This window comes from Natator depressus, chromosome 5, assembly GCF_965152275.1.
Source record: "Natator depressus isolate rNatDep1 chromosome 5, rNatDep2.hap1, whole genome shotgun sequence".
Classification (NCBI taxonomy): Eukaryota; Metazoa; Chordata; order Testudines; family Cheloniidae; genus Natator; species Natator depressus.
Genome location: NC_134238.1, coordinates 41,219,284 through 41,235,541, shown reverse-complemented (window position 1 = coordinate 41,235,541; position 16,258 = coordinate 41,219,284). Strand labels below are relative to the sequence as shown.

Genomic DNA, 16,258 nt, shown 5'->3' with positions numbered 1-16,258 from the left:
CCCAAACATAGAAACTAAGGTGCCTAGCACGAACTTTCACAGTGGAAACTTAGGCACTGAGTGACTGTAGCTACCTGTAGCATTAGGCAACAGCCAAGTGGAGGTTTTATGAACAGCAGTGTTGCCTAAAACTGGGACTTATGCACCTAAGTGGATCTGAGCCGAGATCCTTTCATATTTTTTCTGTATACTCACTTTTGTTCCAGACACCTCCCTCTCAACATATTATCAATTGGTAATTTAATTAATGTGCTGTTAATGTGCTTTCATTGAACACCAGACCAGACAGAACACTGAAAAGTGACATCTTGACAGAACTCTGTACTTTGTAGTTTTTCATTACCTTTTGTTTATGGTCCTTCAATAAACCTTCACTCCACACAGTGCTGTTATCCAACCTGATTTGAATAAATTTGGGAGCGTAGATCAGGAGACTAAATTTCATATATCTCTGAGTTGTGCAAGAATCCTGTTGTATTCCTCCGAGTTCTTAAAGAATTCCAGCTGGTGGATCGCAGCATTACTGGCAACCTTTCTTGTCCAAAGCAGACCACAACACGTCAAACTTAACATCTGTGTGCTAACGGGTACACAGTAAAATTTGGAGTATGTAGCCTCACAGAATGTAATAGCTCCTAACCTAAAAGAGAGGCCAATAGGTCTGGTTACCTATTGAAATTTTGTAGGGTACAAATGGTCTGTGAAGAAGGAGTAGAGTGAATTTTCTACACAGCTTAGTTTATTAAGCTGCACAGGAACTCCATGTGTAACTTAATTGGGCAAATGCATTGTCCAGACAATCCCCATCTGTTTTGAGTTTAAAATCTTCTCTTCAGTCTGTAGCTAACTATATGAAATGGATTTTTTGTATTGTTTCCAGAGGTTGCCTAATCAGTCAAGTAGATTGAACCCAGAACTGGGAGCCAAGAACTCCTGAGTTCTCTTTCTGATTTTTACCACTGTCTAGCCTTGAACAAGTTACTTGTGGCTCAAGTTTCAGGCCTTTAATCTCCTGGACCAAATTCACTGCTGATATAAGCGAATGAGACTTCATTGACATCAAGGATTTGCAATGAATTTGGTTTTCTGTATGTCATTCCCCAACTGTAAAATGGAGAAGATATGACTAATTTACCTTGGAGAGGTGTTGTGAGGATAAATTAGTTAATAAACCTGTTTTAAGAAGAAAAGGGTAAAGTATTTTTATTTAGTTGAATAGATAAGATCAATGAGTAAGTGAATGTGCTGAACATTTTATATACAGCAAATGTGCTTATTGGGTCTTTTTATGTATTTATTTCAGATTTCAGTTGCTTTGGGAACTTCTACAGAAATACAATACAAACATTTAAACAATTCCATACACAGAAGACTACCCCTGCGACTGCTTAGATATTTTTACCCAATATAATAACAACCATCCCCAGTGGCCCCAAGACTAACTGTTCCCTTCTCACAGCCTAGAATCCATGAGCCTTCTCAGATTTCTGAGGGTAGGCTTTATCACTTAGAAAGCTTTTAATTTGTTATTCTTGCATATATCATTATCTAGAGGAAAACATTAGATAAGACTCCAGTTGGGAGTGATGGAAGCTTAATATTAAGCAATATATAATTCAAAGCTCTTTTTTTAAACCATTAAGATGATTGTCCAAATATCTGACACATTTTAACGGCTAATTCCCAGGGCATTGGGTTCGGGTAGCTCTAGAGATACAAGGACTTCCTCTTTTTCATGGTTGATTACCCTGAACAGTAATAGTATATTGTAACTGATATTCATGGTGTAGAGTATAATGAATTATATTATCTTCATGTCCTTGAAATACATTGCTGTAATGAGTCATTTTGCTGAGGATCATATGTCTCGAGTCATTAACTTCATTTGTGTATTGTAATACAAGGATATATATTGTGCTTCTCATGACTACCACAATGATAACTAAATATATGACTGCATTATGACTTGCGATACATCTTACTTATTCTAGGCAGCAAGTTTAATGCAGAATCCTCAAGTTCAACAACTGTAAGTATTAATATGGAATATCAGTGAAAAGAGATGCCAGTGGTGTCTGAGTGGGTTAACAAAACAAAAGCAAATGGCAATGGATTACTAAAATTTGTATTGTGTTCTTCCTATTATTGACTTTACAGCTGTACTCTTTGTAACTGGATCTACCACAGTTTAGTTTCCCCTGCAGCTCACTTAATTACTAGTAACTAGATAACATGATTTTGGCAATTAATTGATCTTTAAATATTCATGGTAAATAGGCCCACTGGCCTGTGATGGGATGTTAGATGGGATGGGATCTGAGTTACTACAGAGAATTCTTTCCTGCGTATCTGGCTGGTGAATCTTGCCCATATGCTCAAGGTTCAGCTGATCGCCATATTTGGGGGTGGGAAGGAATTTTCCTCCAGGGCAGATTGGAAGAGGCCCTGGGAGTTTTTCGCCTTCCTCTGTAGCATGGGGCACGGGTCACTTGCTGGAGGATTCTCTGCACTTTGAAGTCTTTAAACCATGATTTGAGGACTTCAGTAGCTCATAGGTGAGAGGTTTATCGCAGGAGTGGGTGGGTGAGATTCTGTGGCCTGCACTGTGCAAGAGGTCAGACTAGATGATCATAATAGTCCCTTCTGACCTTAATATCTATGAATCTATCCAGTACTCTTCCTAGTAACCCAGCAAAGAACTGTAGTTTGTCACTTAAGACAGGGGTTCTCAAACTGGGGGTTGGGACCCCTCAGGGAGTCACGAGGTTATTACATGGGGGATCGCAAGCTGTCAACCTCCACCCCAAACTCCACTTTGCCTCCAGCATTTATAATGGTGTTAAATATATTAAAAAAGTGTTCTTAATTTATAAGGGGGGTTGCACTCAGAGGCTTGCTATGTGAAAGGGGTCACCAGTAAAAAAAAGTTTGAGAGGCACTGACTTAAGATAACACCACAATACCAATGCTGTGCTAACTGTTCTAGAATGTCGGGGATGATGTCCAATGCCATTGGCGGCCCTGCTGCAGGTGTTGGTGGCCTAAGTGATCTGTCAAGCCTCATACATGCGTAAGTGTTGTGAAGATTTACATATTATTTTAACTACCTAACATTTGTAGAAGCAGCACTCAGCTGCTGTTTAAAAGAGACAGTGTCAAGCTGATTTTTAGCCTTTGTATTCCTGATAATCTTAGATGATTAAACTTTACATCTCACTCTTCACTATTTTATGTTTATTTACTTTGTACACTTCATTCATTCAGTTTGAACAAGCAAATTGACAGCTCAATTTCACTTTCTGGTATCATGCATTATTTGCTTTTTAGACTCGGGTCATTAAAAGTGCCTGTTTAAATTTTTAGGTGCTTGTACATTTTTCTTTCAAATTGCATTGGACCAGCATCCTCCAAAAACTTCTCAGTTCCCTGCAGCTAAAGTCCTGTTCCCTCAAGCCATATTCAGCCTACCCACTTGAGGAAAGGCTATGAGAATAAATAGGTCTTGTGGAGTGATCTGAAATTCAGCAAACTCAGTCTCTGTCAGACCTAGGGCTGCAAGGAGGATGCAAGGCTGAAAATATCCTGCAGCTTCTTCCCATTTAAACTGGGAGGGGCTGCTACTTCAAGCAACTTGGTTGCAATATCACATGAGGAGGGAGGTGGTTTCTACAGTAGCCAGGACCCAAACCAGTTAGTTTGACAAGACACAAACCAAATGGAAGCCGGTGCACAACACAGCACACAAGTAATGTACTTGTACTTGTATGTCAAGCATACAGTTGGATTGTACACTTGCAGACATTTCCAAATAGTCTTTAGGTGTAGCCCCACAGAGTCCATTTTAATAGTTCACATTATTGGCAACAAAAGTGTGGATCACTCTGGCAAGGACCCATTCCCTCCCCATCCCCAAAATGGCAGCCTTCCTGCCCAGTGCACATCAGATTAAAGCAGTATTGGTAGCTACTGCAACCTGGACAAAATTCTCTCAAGAGCTTATTCCTGGAGTAAGAGACTTCTTCCAGTTGTTTTTCCTAGTGATCAAGTATTTCAGCTGTCTCATTGGAGGTTAATTTCAGCCAGTTAGCTCAATACAAGCCACAATCCTGGCTAGTCACCACATAAATGCAGATTGGAGACTCTTTGGGTGAAGTGAAGTCCACTTGTAGAGCTGAGTGTTATCAGCATAATGGAGCCCGTGTAACCTCATGTTCTCCCAATGGCCTCATCTACACATGCACAAAATGGGTATCAGAATACATCTCTGAAACCCCACATCAAATTATCTTTCGGCTAGAAGAACAATTGACCCAAGTTGCCTGCTGGCATCTCTTAGAAGGAAGGGAGCAGAGTCACTCAAGAGCAGCTTTGTTTACTAATGTTAGTGTCTGCAGGTGAGTGAACAATAGTTCTCATCAAAGGCAGCTGATGGGTCTAAAGAATCAACATGGACACATGTCAATCTGTCATCAGAACAGAATTCAAATACTGTAATAAAAGCTATAACACCATGATTATCATTTTAATACATATCCCAGTCATGCTTGCTTTTGCCTTCATTTACATAACATAGCTTCAGCTATCATAAAACTTCCTGTTTTCTTATCAGTGCTGCATGCCAGTTATTTTTCACTTGTTGATTGACAAAAACTGTTCAACACAGGGGACAACAGTTTGCACAACAGATACAGCAGCAGAATCCAGAGCTCATAGAACAACTGAGAAATCATGTCCGGAGCAGATCTTTCAGTGGCAGCACTGAAGAGCATTCCTGATTTAAAGGAGGCATGTGGTTGTAGAACTAGAAATGTGAATGGTATATAATCCCAAAGCGCATATAATAGCTAGTAGCAAATGTATCATTGTAACTATTCTGCTTGGACATGAGACAGAAAATCCTTTGTGTCTGTTCGTTAAACAAGAATAAATCTGTTAAACAGATCTGTTGCACACAAGTTTGAACATATCGTGTGTGTATATATAGTGAATCCTTTATAAATTAGTATATATTAAATACATTGACTTATTAAACTTCCCATATATAAAAGTTATCATCTTTAGGCTTTTCAAATTAATGAACGCTATCTCTTTTAAAGAGAGGCTACTTGCTATGCACCAAGGCTGGGCATTGGAGTGATCTACAGGGCTTCTGAGGGGGGAAGTGAGTCTAATGCTTTAATGGGTGGTGGTGGTATGCCTGCATAGAAATTTAGTTTTAAAAATTACATTGTAAAAGGCCTGTTGTTCAGTAGTGAAGGTTTGCATGGCTCTGCTTCTTACCAGATCTGCTATGAAACAATAGATCTGACCAGCACTTTGCTCCTTGTGATGAGCCTATGTGGGTGATGGAGTGCAATGTGGATTTAAAACATGTGCCAGAGAGTCAGTCCTGTGACTGCGTAGCACTGAGCGTCCCTACTGTTTGTTGAGAGGCTTTTGCTATCAGCATCATATGCATTTCAACTTTACCTGGTGGGAAGAAGGTGAGTGGTGGAGACTAGTGATAATTAAGAGTTGCGCGTACAGAGAGGATGATAAAACTGAGCTAGGAGGAAGATGTGCAGAAATCAGAGGAAGAGACCAGGCCAAGGGAGAAGGAAAGAGGAATTTCTACTGCTATATATGTCCCCAAATCATCTTAGTAGCCCTGGAGGTCTCCATTATGGCACTAATAGCATAGGCATGGAAAGTTGTGCTTCATTCTTGTGTGTATACAGTATACAACCTAAGTTTAAAAATCCTTAACTGTGATTAGTTAAACCGGTCACACACCTGCACAAGTCATTAGCACTGAAAACTTAGGTAATTAGAACAAATAAATCAATATGTACCATAGTGTGGTAAATCACTGGCTTAGGGAAAAAACACAGTTAAGGATTTTTGAAGTTTAATTATATCATAACTTGTATATTTTAAATAAGTGATTAATGGTGTACAGGCCATGAAATAGTTCTTTCAGTCTGTTACTCTTCCCAGCCCTCCTAACCGGACACTTTCAGACCCCCTTGCTTTTCTGTATTTTTTCTTTTCAAATATTTTTGTAACCTGTTTCTCTTCAGTTTGCTATTCATGCTATCTACTGCTGCTGGATACACTTAGGCTTGGTCTATTCCAGTGTTTCTCAACGACTGGTCCATGAACCCGTGCCAGTCCCTGAGATCTCCCTGCCACAGTTTGGGAAGGCAGCAAGCTGGTCCCTGGTATCAAAGAGGTTGAGAAACACTTGTCTATACTACTAAATTTTGTCAATATAACGACGTCACTTAGGGGTGTGGAAAATCCACACGCCTGAGCAATGCAGTTATACCCACTTAACCCCTGGGGTAGACAGCACTAGATCAACATAGCTACCTCTTCTCAGGAAGGTGGAGTGCCTGTGCTGACAGGGGAAGTAGTGTCTTCGCTAAGTGCTTGTGAGAAGACATTGCATGGAATGTAAGCGAGAGCAGAATTTGAAACTAAGGCAGGAGCTCCTTTCTGAGTTTGGTGATGGGAGGGTAAAAATTCCCAATTTTGTCAGGCTGTATATATTGCACAGGGGGGAAACTTGTAGCTGTGTCCATGGTGAGATGAGGAGAAAAGTTGTCTTAAAAACAAACACCGACAAGAAAACCAGACTAACATTCATTGCATAAGACACTTTATATTTTATTCATTAAATAACTCCTACGTGGCATTAGAATATTAGCTTTATTTTTTCTAAAAAGAATGCTATTTATAATTGCACTACATGCTCATTAATGTACTTTGGGGGTGCATTGGAGACATTAGGCAAACATCCCTAAGCTCTAAATTGAATCAGTGCTACTCTGTTTTATTGGCTGACCACATGGAAAGAAGTGCTTACACTGGCTATGTGTCTGCCTTGGGAGGAACTGACTTATGTAGGTACTTTAGCTTTTTTTCAGTTGTAGTTCAGGTAACTAATATCTACCTTTAGGCAGATTATTTTTAATAAAAAAAAATTACTGCTTTTTATAAAAACACTGAAAACTGATTAAGCCCCAAACAATAGTTCATTAGGAATCTACATATGCAAAAATAATTTGGCAGATTTTTTCCATAATGCACTTGTTAAACAGACCATTTACACAGTGTATTTTCCACTATATTTCACCATTCCAGCTTTTTAGCAACACCAGTGTCAATTCCACGTTTTTTTGCACTAAATTTAATAAAGGAAACAAAAAACAAACAAAAAGTAACAGTGGGGCTTTACAGAAGCTAAGGATGTGCCCCAGTATATTTACCCTTGTCTTCTGACAATCTTCATTTAATATTTTATTTTTCTCTTACCCTCTCCTACTAAAAAGTCTTGTGTAGCTGAGTGTCTTTAATGATGGTTAAGTATAATAATCCTAAACTATACTCTTCTGTATAACAATGATATAAACAAAGGTTGGCTGTCAGGGCTCAAAACAGCCACTCTTTCTGCTTGTAGTTATATGTACATGTAGCTACTGAGTATTTTGCAGCTGTCTGTGTTCTGGTAGAGCCAGCCCTGTCAAACTGCTCTGGAGTAGTTATCACTAATGCTATGAACCATACTCTTGGAACCATGCTTATTAGAAGTTGTAACTTCCATTTTACATACCACACTGTTAAGAATGTGAGTCTTATTCCAGCATCTGTAACAAGAATGCTTCTTTTTAGAGTTTTGATGGCATTACCTAATGCAGGAACATGCCACACTTGTCACAATATAAAACTTACAACTGTCTATTATATTTTGCATATGAACAGATGGGACTTTATAGCTTAATAAAAATAGAACACTGAAATTCCCTAATGGACAGTAGCTGTCATTAACTACTCTTTCCATTTAAGTCCAGGAAGAGTTTTCATTCATGCTAAAATATATTTTGCCACTCTGCAGGCTACATTGTTCACAATGTCATGACTTGTTTTAATCAGTAGTTGAAGAGAGAGCTTGGGTACTTCGAAAAAAATTCATACTGATAAGTGGAAAACCATGATCTAAACACATATTGCTTTCATTTTAGACCAACTGCAGTTTATCAGTGAACTAAATAAATAATTATGCATTTAAAATTTGTTTGGTTTTCTGTCATTACTGGTGCAGCAGCAAATTCATGTGGTAAGCAGTGGAAAGGGGGAAAAAATCTTGCAAAATGAAGAGTTTGCTTGATTCACACTCTTAAAAGATATGAATTTCAAAAAAGCAGGCTTGTGTGGAAATGTTTTTTTTCCATCTATTTGATGTCCCTCTTGAAAAATACAACTAAAGTTGTACTTCAGCACACAGCACCAAACTTAAGCATTTTCTTTTGCTGAAATGCAATTTTGGGTTTTTCCATCAAGAGAGAGGGTAGCCCCTCCATTGTCAAGAGTTCAGCTAGCTCCTCTTATAAAACTGTTTCAACTCTCCTATGATTTTGGCCTGATAATTGCACATTCCTGCTGAAGGCAAAGAAGAATAGTGGCTGCAACTTAAGAAAACTTGTCACAGTTGGAGAGCACTCCGTAATTGTTACCACACTTTCACAATTTGACTTGTCTAAGGGCTTGTCTATGTGGCAAGTCAGGCATGTGAATCTATAACACCTCCACTTACCGCATTGTGACTTGCCCTGTGGACACTGCTCTAGTGCACTGAAAGTCCTGGAATGCAGAGTCACACCGTGGTTTGCCATACAGTAATTCGCTGTGTAGACAAGCCCCATCACTTCTGTATCTCCTACCTCAAATTACGTTACCATATGGTTACATCTCCTTAAATGTGTGTCAGATCAATTTGAAGGTACTTAGGTTCTATTTTTGGGGGGCTGGGGGGGGGTAGTAGTTTTGGTTTCTCTTATTACTCTATTGAACTCTGTGGATTACATGAGGGCATGTTGCCCTCTATTAACTAGCTGAAATTTAGAAGGAACATAAGATTATTGCTGTAGCTGCTATTCTTTAGCTTTTGCTCAACTGATAGATGCATATTGGTTATTTATTGGGGGAGGGGGAAAGATGAGTGAATTGAAGGCCCAGACTTGCTCTCTGTAATTTATTTAGAGAACATAATTACAGCGAGTCTAAGATGGAAGCACAGTCCCAGTATTAGTCTAGCTGATTATCTTGTAACAAGATGAAATTCTCATGGTTTTCCAGTGATTAAAAACTATTAATTTTTGTGAAGTTTAGGTATGTTTTGGCCCCTCGCTCTGCAAACAGTCACATCACTCCTTCTGGGCCAAGATTTGTCAACATGTCTTGTGATATGAGGAGAGATTAATAAGACAGGGACTTTTCAGCTTGGAAAAGAGATGACTAAGGGGTGATATGATAGAGGTCTATAAAACCATAATTTGTATGGAGAGAGTAAATAAGGAAGCATTATTTACTCATAAGAGCTACAGGTCATCAAATGAAATTAATAGGCAGCAGGTTTAAAACAAAAAGTATTTTTTTCCACACAATGCACAGTCAACCTGTGAACTCTGCCAGAGGATCTTGTGAAGGCCAAAACTAACAGGTTTCAAAAAAGAACTACGTAAATTCATGCAGGATCGGTCCATCAATGGCTATGAGCCAGGATGGGCAGTGATGGTGTACCTAGCCTCTGTTTACCAGAAACTGGGAATGGGTGACAGGGGATGGATCATTTGATGATTACCTGTTCTGATCATTCCCTCAGAAGCACCTGGCATTGGCTACTGTTGGGAGATAGGATACTGGGCTAGATGGGCCATTGGTCTGACCCAGTATGGCTGTTATGTGATTTTAGGTGCCCAAGTTGACCTGCCTTAAAGAGGACCTTATTTTATAAAATATTGTGTCCCCTGTATAAATGACCCCTTTGAGTTGACAATTTGGATATCCAAAATTGGAGTTACTCAGAATCACTAGTTATGTTTGAAAGGCTTGGCCCTGGGGTGAACATTTACTGACTTTAACCAACATTATTCCTGGGGGAGAATATATTTGTTAACTAATAACTAAAAATAAAGGGTCAAACCTACCTACATTACTATTAGGCAAGGGGGTTTGAGGAGTTCCTCTAATGCTCCCCACTCCCATTCTCCATCCATTGTATTGTAGTTTAAATAAATTACCGAAATAATTGAAACCAGAGTGATTATATTGCATTATTTTGACAAAGTATGCAGAATTTTGCAGATTTTTAAAATATTGTGCACAGAATTCTTAATTTTTTGGTGCAGAATTCCCCCCAGGAGTACAACTTGCAGAGTGAAGGTAGGCTATGTTGTTCATGCATACATGGCAACTTAGCTATTTTAGGAGGAAGCTATCAATCAAGCATATATTGATTAAAACAGCTCTGAAAGAGTAAGTTTAGCTTGGCCACTACCACTTGCTCTCTTAATTTAGTAATCTAGTCATGATCCATCCCATATATTTAAAAGAAAAAAAACCCCACCTCTCTCCATTTACCTATACTAAAGAAAAATAATGATAATATTGGAAAGTCTAAAATAAACATTTCAAACTAGGCAAGAGGGCTGTGCGATAACCCTGGCGGAAAATGTGAAAAGCCAGAGAGAAGGACTTTTCTTTATTTAGTCTTGAAAATAACTTGGATATAGGAACCGGCCACTTCGGGTAAGTATGAAATTATCAACCAACACAAGGCCATGGAGAAAAATGTTTACTGTGTGAATACAAAAAAAGTTTCCACAGTCTATTATGAAAAAATGGACTGTCCCCTCTCCCCCCAACAATTCATTCTAATTGTGTATCAGGTAATTTCCAAGAGTATCCAGTGACAGGGGCTGGATGCTGCAGGGAGCACTCCAAGGACTTGGGTTGGTATGTGTCTATCACTATCCTGCACAGAGAGGGCGAGGTGTGCAGAGTGCTTGTGTGTGACAGGAGGTGTTGGTTTCAGGGAGCTGAGTTACAGCAGGCAGTAGACAAAACTGCTGCTTGCTAAGAGCAGGTAGTGGAGAGGTGCCTCACAATCCTGGGTACCCAGGGGGAAGCGGGTGGTGCTTGCACACTGGAGTTCAAGTCCAAATCCTCAAGTCCCCGACAGAAGAAGGGTGAAAATAAGAACTGAATTTTAATAAAAAACAACAACAAACCTTGCCATTTAGAGGCTAGTCCCTCCAACTTAAAGCAATTCTGCAGTCAGTGCCACAACAGGCACCCCTTTAAAGCCAACAGTGAAGTAGATAATAACTTCGTTCTTAAGATGGCTGCATATTCAATACAATAGTGCAAGAAATCTTGGCAGCTGCATTTTCAGACTTTAAAGATTTTATTTTCAAATAATAGATAAAATATGTATAGTTATCTCTTTAAAACATTTTAAAACATTCCAAAAATGCTCACAGAAGACAAATAAATAAACATTCTTATATTGTTTGCAGATGTTTTAAACATGATTTTGCCATCATTCAGATGTAAAATTTAGGAAGTTGGTCCAAGAAACCCCAGGGGAAATGTTAAAAGGATTTTTCTTCAATGTTCTTTTACTTTTGAAGAAATTACACAGACTTGTGCAATATCATCATACTCGTATGTTCTCTTCAAAAACGTGTCCATTAGTCTTAAGCCAGAGACACTCTAATGGGAAAAAGATGTGTACAAATTTTAGTAAGTAGATAAGAATAAGTTTTGCACTACCGTGATCATAAAATAGCCACTACATACATATTATATCTCAGTTATGTTGTTAAACTGATGTCTCTTACCTGTAGTCCCTGTACTGAAGACAATAGTGTAAGTGCAAGATGAAGGGATGAACTGGGGTGTAGCTTTCCAAGCTGTCTTCCTGAAACTCCACACCAGTGAATGGAATTAGTATTGCACATTTCCAAAACCAGATCCATAGTTCTTTCACTGCTAGATGAAAGCAAACAATAAGGAATAAACCTAGTTCTTTACCATTCAAGAAAGACTACAGAAGTACAATAGCTTGACAATTCTGTGAGCACTCATTAGAAACTCCTGATATGAAAGGTTTATTACTGAAGTTAAGGTGATCTATTACAAGTCAAAGTCTCAAAAGTTAGTCAGTTACATATTTGTTTTAAACATGTAACAATTGTACAGTGAGATGGTAGCCATGCTGGGATACCATAATATCACTTCTTGTTCTTGTCCCATGTGTAAGACTACCAAAAAGGGTAAATGCAGAATAATTGCTTTCTTTTATTTCCTGGCCTCAGCTACTGCCGAGAATTACATTATTTTTGGTACTTTTACAATCCTACTGTAGCATGACTATTACAAGTCATGTCAAGTGCCAACTTGATATTCAAGACTTAGATAGATTTAATTAAAAAACCAATTGAACAATGCTTTTGAGGGGTTGCAGGGTAAGTGACAGTTAACGTTGACACTGAAAGTATCCTTTATTCTTATGGAAATTAGTTGAAGTAGTTTAACTTAGTGTTTACGTTTATGCTAATCATGTAAGATGTTTTGTAACTTAAAACTTGTATCCATATTAATATACAAAATAGCAGTTACACAGACTTCCATCACAGAATTTTGGCAACATCCAAAGCCATTCCAGTAGTATCACCACCACCCTTTGGTGTAATTATAGCTTTATGATCACTTTAATTTATTCTAATATAAATGTATTTCAAACAAAGGGTAGCATATGTGGCATTATCTATATAGATATCCATCTACAAAGATGCATGTTTAGTGCCTGCTGTGAAAGTAAATCTTAAAGAAACCAAACTTCACCTATCAAACAAAATCTCAAAAACCAATTGATATTACCTGCAATTTGTTATTTTACACGTAATGTCAAAAGGCTCTTCCAGATTTACAGTATCTGGTATAGTCTCCAAAGAAAGTCTTACATCACCATAACCTGGGGCCTGCAGAGGTACAAGAAGAGTTAGCTTTTCAAGTGATTAATAACAAAACTGAAGTACTGTACTGAACTTTCATTTCGTCTAGTCTAACAAATTTAAACTAAGGCCATGTCTACACTTACAAGCTTACAACAGCACAACTGTATTGATTCAGCTGTGCTGCTGTAAAAGTGCTCGTGCAGTCACGTTATGATGATGGGAGAGAGATCTCCTGTCAACATAATAAAACCAGCTCAACTAGTGGCGGTAGCTATGTCTACAGAAGAACGTCTCCTACTGATACAGCACTGTACACATGAGCACTTATGCTGGCAATAAACTTATGTCATTCTGAAGGTGTTTTTTTCACAGCCCTGAGCAACAAAAGTTTTGCTGACACAAGTGCTAGTGTAGAAGTGGCCTAAGAAATAGAAAGAAAAACACATACATTTATCACAAGTTAAGATGGGGAAAGAGAGGAAAAACAACAAGATCTGAACTGTACACTCCTTATGATTAAGTTTTCCAATTTCTTAATTTAAGTTTTTAATGTGAGCCACACTTCGCTCTCTGAGGGTGATAAAATCTTTCTTGTTCTCAAAAGCAAGCTACAGCGTAGATAATGGAAATATATGTTTCCCCACACTATCCCACTCATACATCTCATCCTTGACAGAGTTATCAATTCTATGAGTCAGAGGATAATAAATCTCTATATCCTTTGTCTATAGAACCTCTACCAAGACTGCTAAAAATATTGCTAGTAACTGCCAGCTAGGGTGGCATTTGATGTTGACACTTGTCCACTACAATTTGGATTGAGACTCAAGTCATTTTACACAGCTCACTGGTATAGCTATCATATTGCAGAGGCTTTGGTTACTCCCAGCTTGGGCTGAATTCAAGCCAGCAAACTGGAGATAAAAAGCTCTATGTTCTATTTCCAAAAGCCTTAACTGTCCATTCCCAGCTGCCTTTTTTCTTTCTTCCCTCTCCTGAGTCTCATTGAGAGGGAGCACTTAAATACTAGGGTAATGGTGGTATGTTTATTATATGTTTTCCTGTATGATATATAACTTTTCATATGGCATCCTTCAGCAAGTATCACAGAACACTTTACAAAGAAGTGATGCAAAGAGATAATGATTGACAGAGGGGGGAACACATACTTGCTGGCAGGCTGAAAGGCATATATAAAACAGAGAAATATGATTAATTTTTAAAAGTGTAGATGTGCAAGGAAAGCCTTCTTGAACACTAAAGCAAGTAGAGAAGTACTAAACTCATTTGAAGAGCTGAAACAGTTGCTTAAGAGAGAATTCCATATCAATAGAGCAGCTATAAAAAAGGACAACCTCTAACTTACGGGATTTGAGGGGAAGAGACACAAGAGGCAAAAACACGAGAAGCAGGCTAAAATGGGTCATCAGATGTTTTCAGTGGGATTGGGAGATAGGAATCCAGTGAAGGTGAGGAAGAATGGAAAGGAAATGATCCCATTTCATAAACGAGAGGGTAGTTTGGCCACAGTATTTCTCACAAACCAAGGAGTAGGTAGTGCTGCCTAGTGGCCAGAGCAGAATCAGAGGGCAGAACCCGAGGTGTGGTCAGGAGGCAAGCCAATGATCGGAGTCAGGAGTCAGAACAGAACCAAAGGGCAGAGCTGGAGTGGTCACGAGACAAGCCAGTGGTCAGAGCCAGGTGTTAGGAATGAAGCATTCACAGGTAGGCAGAGTCTAGGGCTGGAGTGGAGCAGGCAAGGGGTAGAGAAAGGGTTCGGTAGGAAGCAGGTCTGGTGCAGCTGTGGGCATGCAACACATTGAGCAGCCCTTGTATTGCTGTTGCTAAGGGCTTCAATGATCATTTGTTGGTTCTTCTGACCAATCAGGTAGCTTAGTCACTTAGTGAGGGCTTATTGGGCCCACTACAGCTCATTCAGTTGCTAGCCCCAAATCAGCTGAGTTCCTGACTGTATTCTAAGATTCTCTCAAGAGTAGGGATTAAGAAAAACAGCAGTGCCATTCAGCAGTAGAATGTTAAGGTCTAGCAACATCTTACGGAATTAAGATTGGAAGACAGACAGAGCTGATGAGTCAGAGAAGAGATGGATATCACATGCACAAAGCAATATCTAAAGTTGAAGCTAACAATTAGACATTCCAGAATGAGAAAAAGGCCAAAAGTGAAGACCTGAGATACGAGAAAATGGAAGGGAACATCGAAAGCCTTCGTCAGAAATGAAAGAGTACCACTAAGTGTATGAATTCAGTTAGACACCAGGTTTCTGCTTGAGGTGCTTAAGAATTGTATTGTGTAAAGCCACATAGATAGAGAAATTGGAAAAAGAAGGAAAGAAAAATATTACCAGAGGAAAGGGGTATGTCATTAACCACACAGAGAAGGGCAGTCTCAGTGCTGTGACAGAGAGCAAAGCCAGACTGTTCTACCCTTTTTAGATCCTTACTTGGAAAATCGTATGAATAGGGTAAGACTATTTAGCAAGCAAGGAAAAGTCAAGTCAGTATTTCCAGAAGGGGATGACAAGCAGTGGTTCAGAGTTAATGTGAAAGCCAGTAGATATTAAGAGTGAAATTCTGGACCCACTGAAGTCAAAGGCAAAAACTCCAATTAAGTAATGGCAGGAGTGATAAACAGTAAAAGTAGGTTAGCAGGAGAAAATGAATCAATGAAGAGGAATCTAGCAAGGAAGTAGTTTGATGGGACTGAAAGGTCAGAGGAGAGAAGTGTGGGAGTCAAGTTCTAATTGGATAGTGAGAAAAATGAAACATTTGTGAGCCACGCAGCATGTATCTTTAAAATAGCTAAGGGTAGAAAACGCCTCACAGCTCTCGTTAGAAAGAGGGCTACTGTGAACCACTGGTTTACAATGACAAACTAGAAGTGAACCCATCTCTGAAATTTGGAGATTCATTATATAGTCAGCTTCAGTTTCCATATGCCCAGTGAAGAGGAAACTGAGGAGTACTATTGGCTTTTCATGCATCAGCAGCTGGAGTTAAGCTACTGGAGATAATCAAATTACCAAGTAAGTGTGTCCAATGAGGAAGAGGACAGAATGAAAGAACTCTGATTTTTGGTGGGAAAAGTCTGTTTTAAAAGGGAAAGGGTTTATCTTAAAGAGGAATTAGCGATAAGGTAGGCTGAAGATGGGAGAGTTGGTTGACAAAGGACATAAGCAAGCAGGCTAGAGGTGCATCAGTATACCTATGAAGGCCTAGTGATGCGAACAATAATGATGATATCTACAAAATCGTGGCACACAGTTACTAGATGAAAGGTGCTTACAGAAGGGACCATTTCCAATGGGATGGGGGGAAAAAAAGATGCTTGATGTAAATGTACATACAAGTAAAAAGGAAAAGAAATGTCAGTAATTTGATGTGAACTTCCAAGTGACTCTCAGAGTAGCAATGCTGCATTTCAGGACTGTCTTTCATTGATTCCATATCCGACAT

At 39.0% G+C, this 16,258-nt stretch overlaps 2 protein-coding genes across 6 annotated transcripts in view; one reads left to right on the top strand and one right to left on the bottom strand.

The window, feature by feature from the left end:
* SGTB (small glutamine rich tetratricopeptide repeat co-chaperone beta) overlaps positions 1–8,013 on the top strand; it is a 39,897-nt gene extending 31,884 nt beyond the window's left edge. Inside the window, exons 7-9 of one of the 2 annotated variants that reach the window (XM_074952647.1) lie at positions 1,992–2,029; positions 2,987–3,070; positions 4,664–8,013. In XM_074952647.1, coding sequence (XP_074808748.1) covers positions 1,992–2,029; positions 2,987–3,070; positions 4,664–4,775 — 234 coding nt within the window. In that variant the 3' untranslated portion in view covers positions 4,776–8,013. The remainder of the gene's footprint in view (positions 1–1,991; positions 2,030–2,986; positions 3,071–4,663) is intronic. The other variant, XM_074952646.1, reaches the window with a different exon arrangement.
* Positions 8,014–11,234: 3,221 nt separating this feature from the next.
* The window catches only part of TRAPPC13 (trafficking protein particle complex subunit 13), a 44,189-nt gene continuing 39,165 nt past the window's right edge, over positions 11,235–16,258 (bottom strand). Inside the window, exons 11-13 of one of the 4 annotated variants that reach the window (XM_074952629.1) lie at positions 12,706–12,806; positions 11,664–11,811; positions 11,235–11,535 (exon numbers count right to left, since the gene is read on the bottom strand). In XM_074952629.1, the coding sequence (XP_074808730.1) occupies positions 11,431–11,535; positions 11,664–11,811; positions 12,706–12,806 (354 nt within the window). In that variant the 3' untranslated portion in view covers positions 11,235–11,430. Of the gene's footprint in view, positions 11,536–11,663; positions 11,815–12,705; positions 12,807–16,258 lie in introns of all 4 variants that reach the window. The other 3 variants (XM_074952632.1, XM_074952631.1, XM_074952630.1) reach the window with 3 other exon arrangements.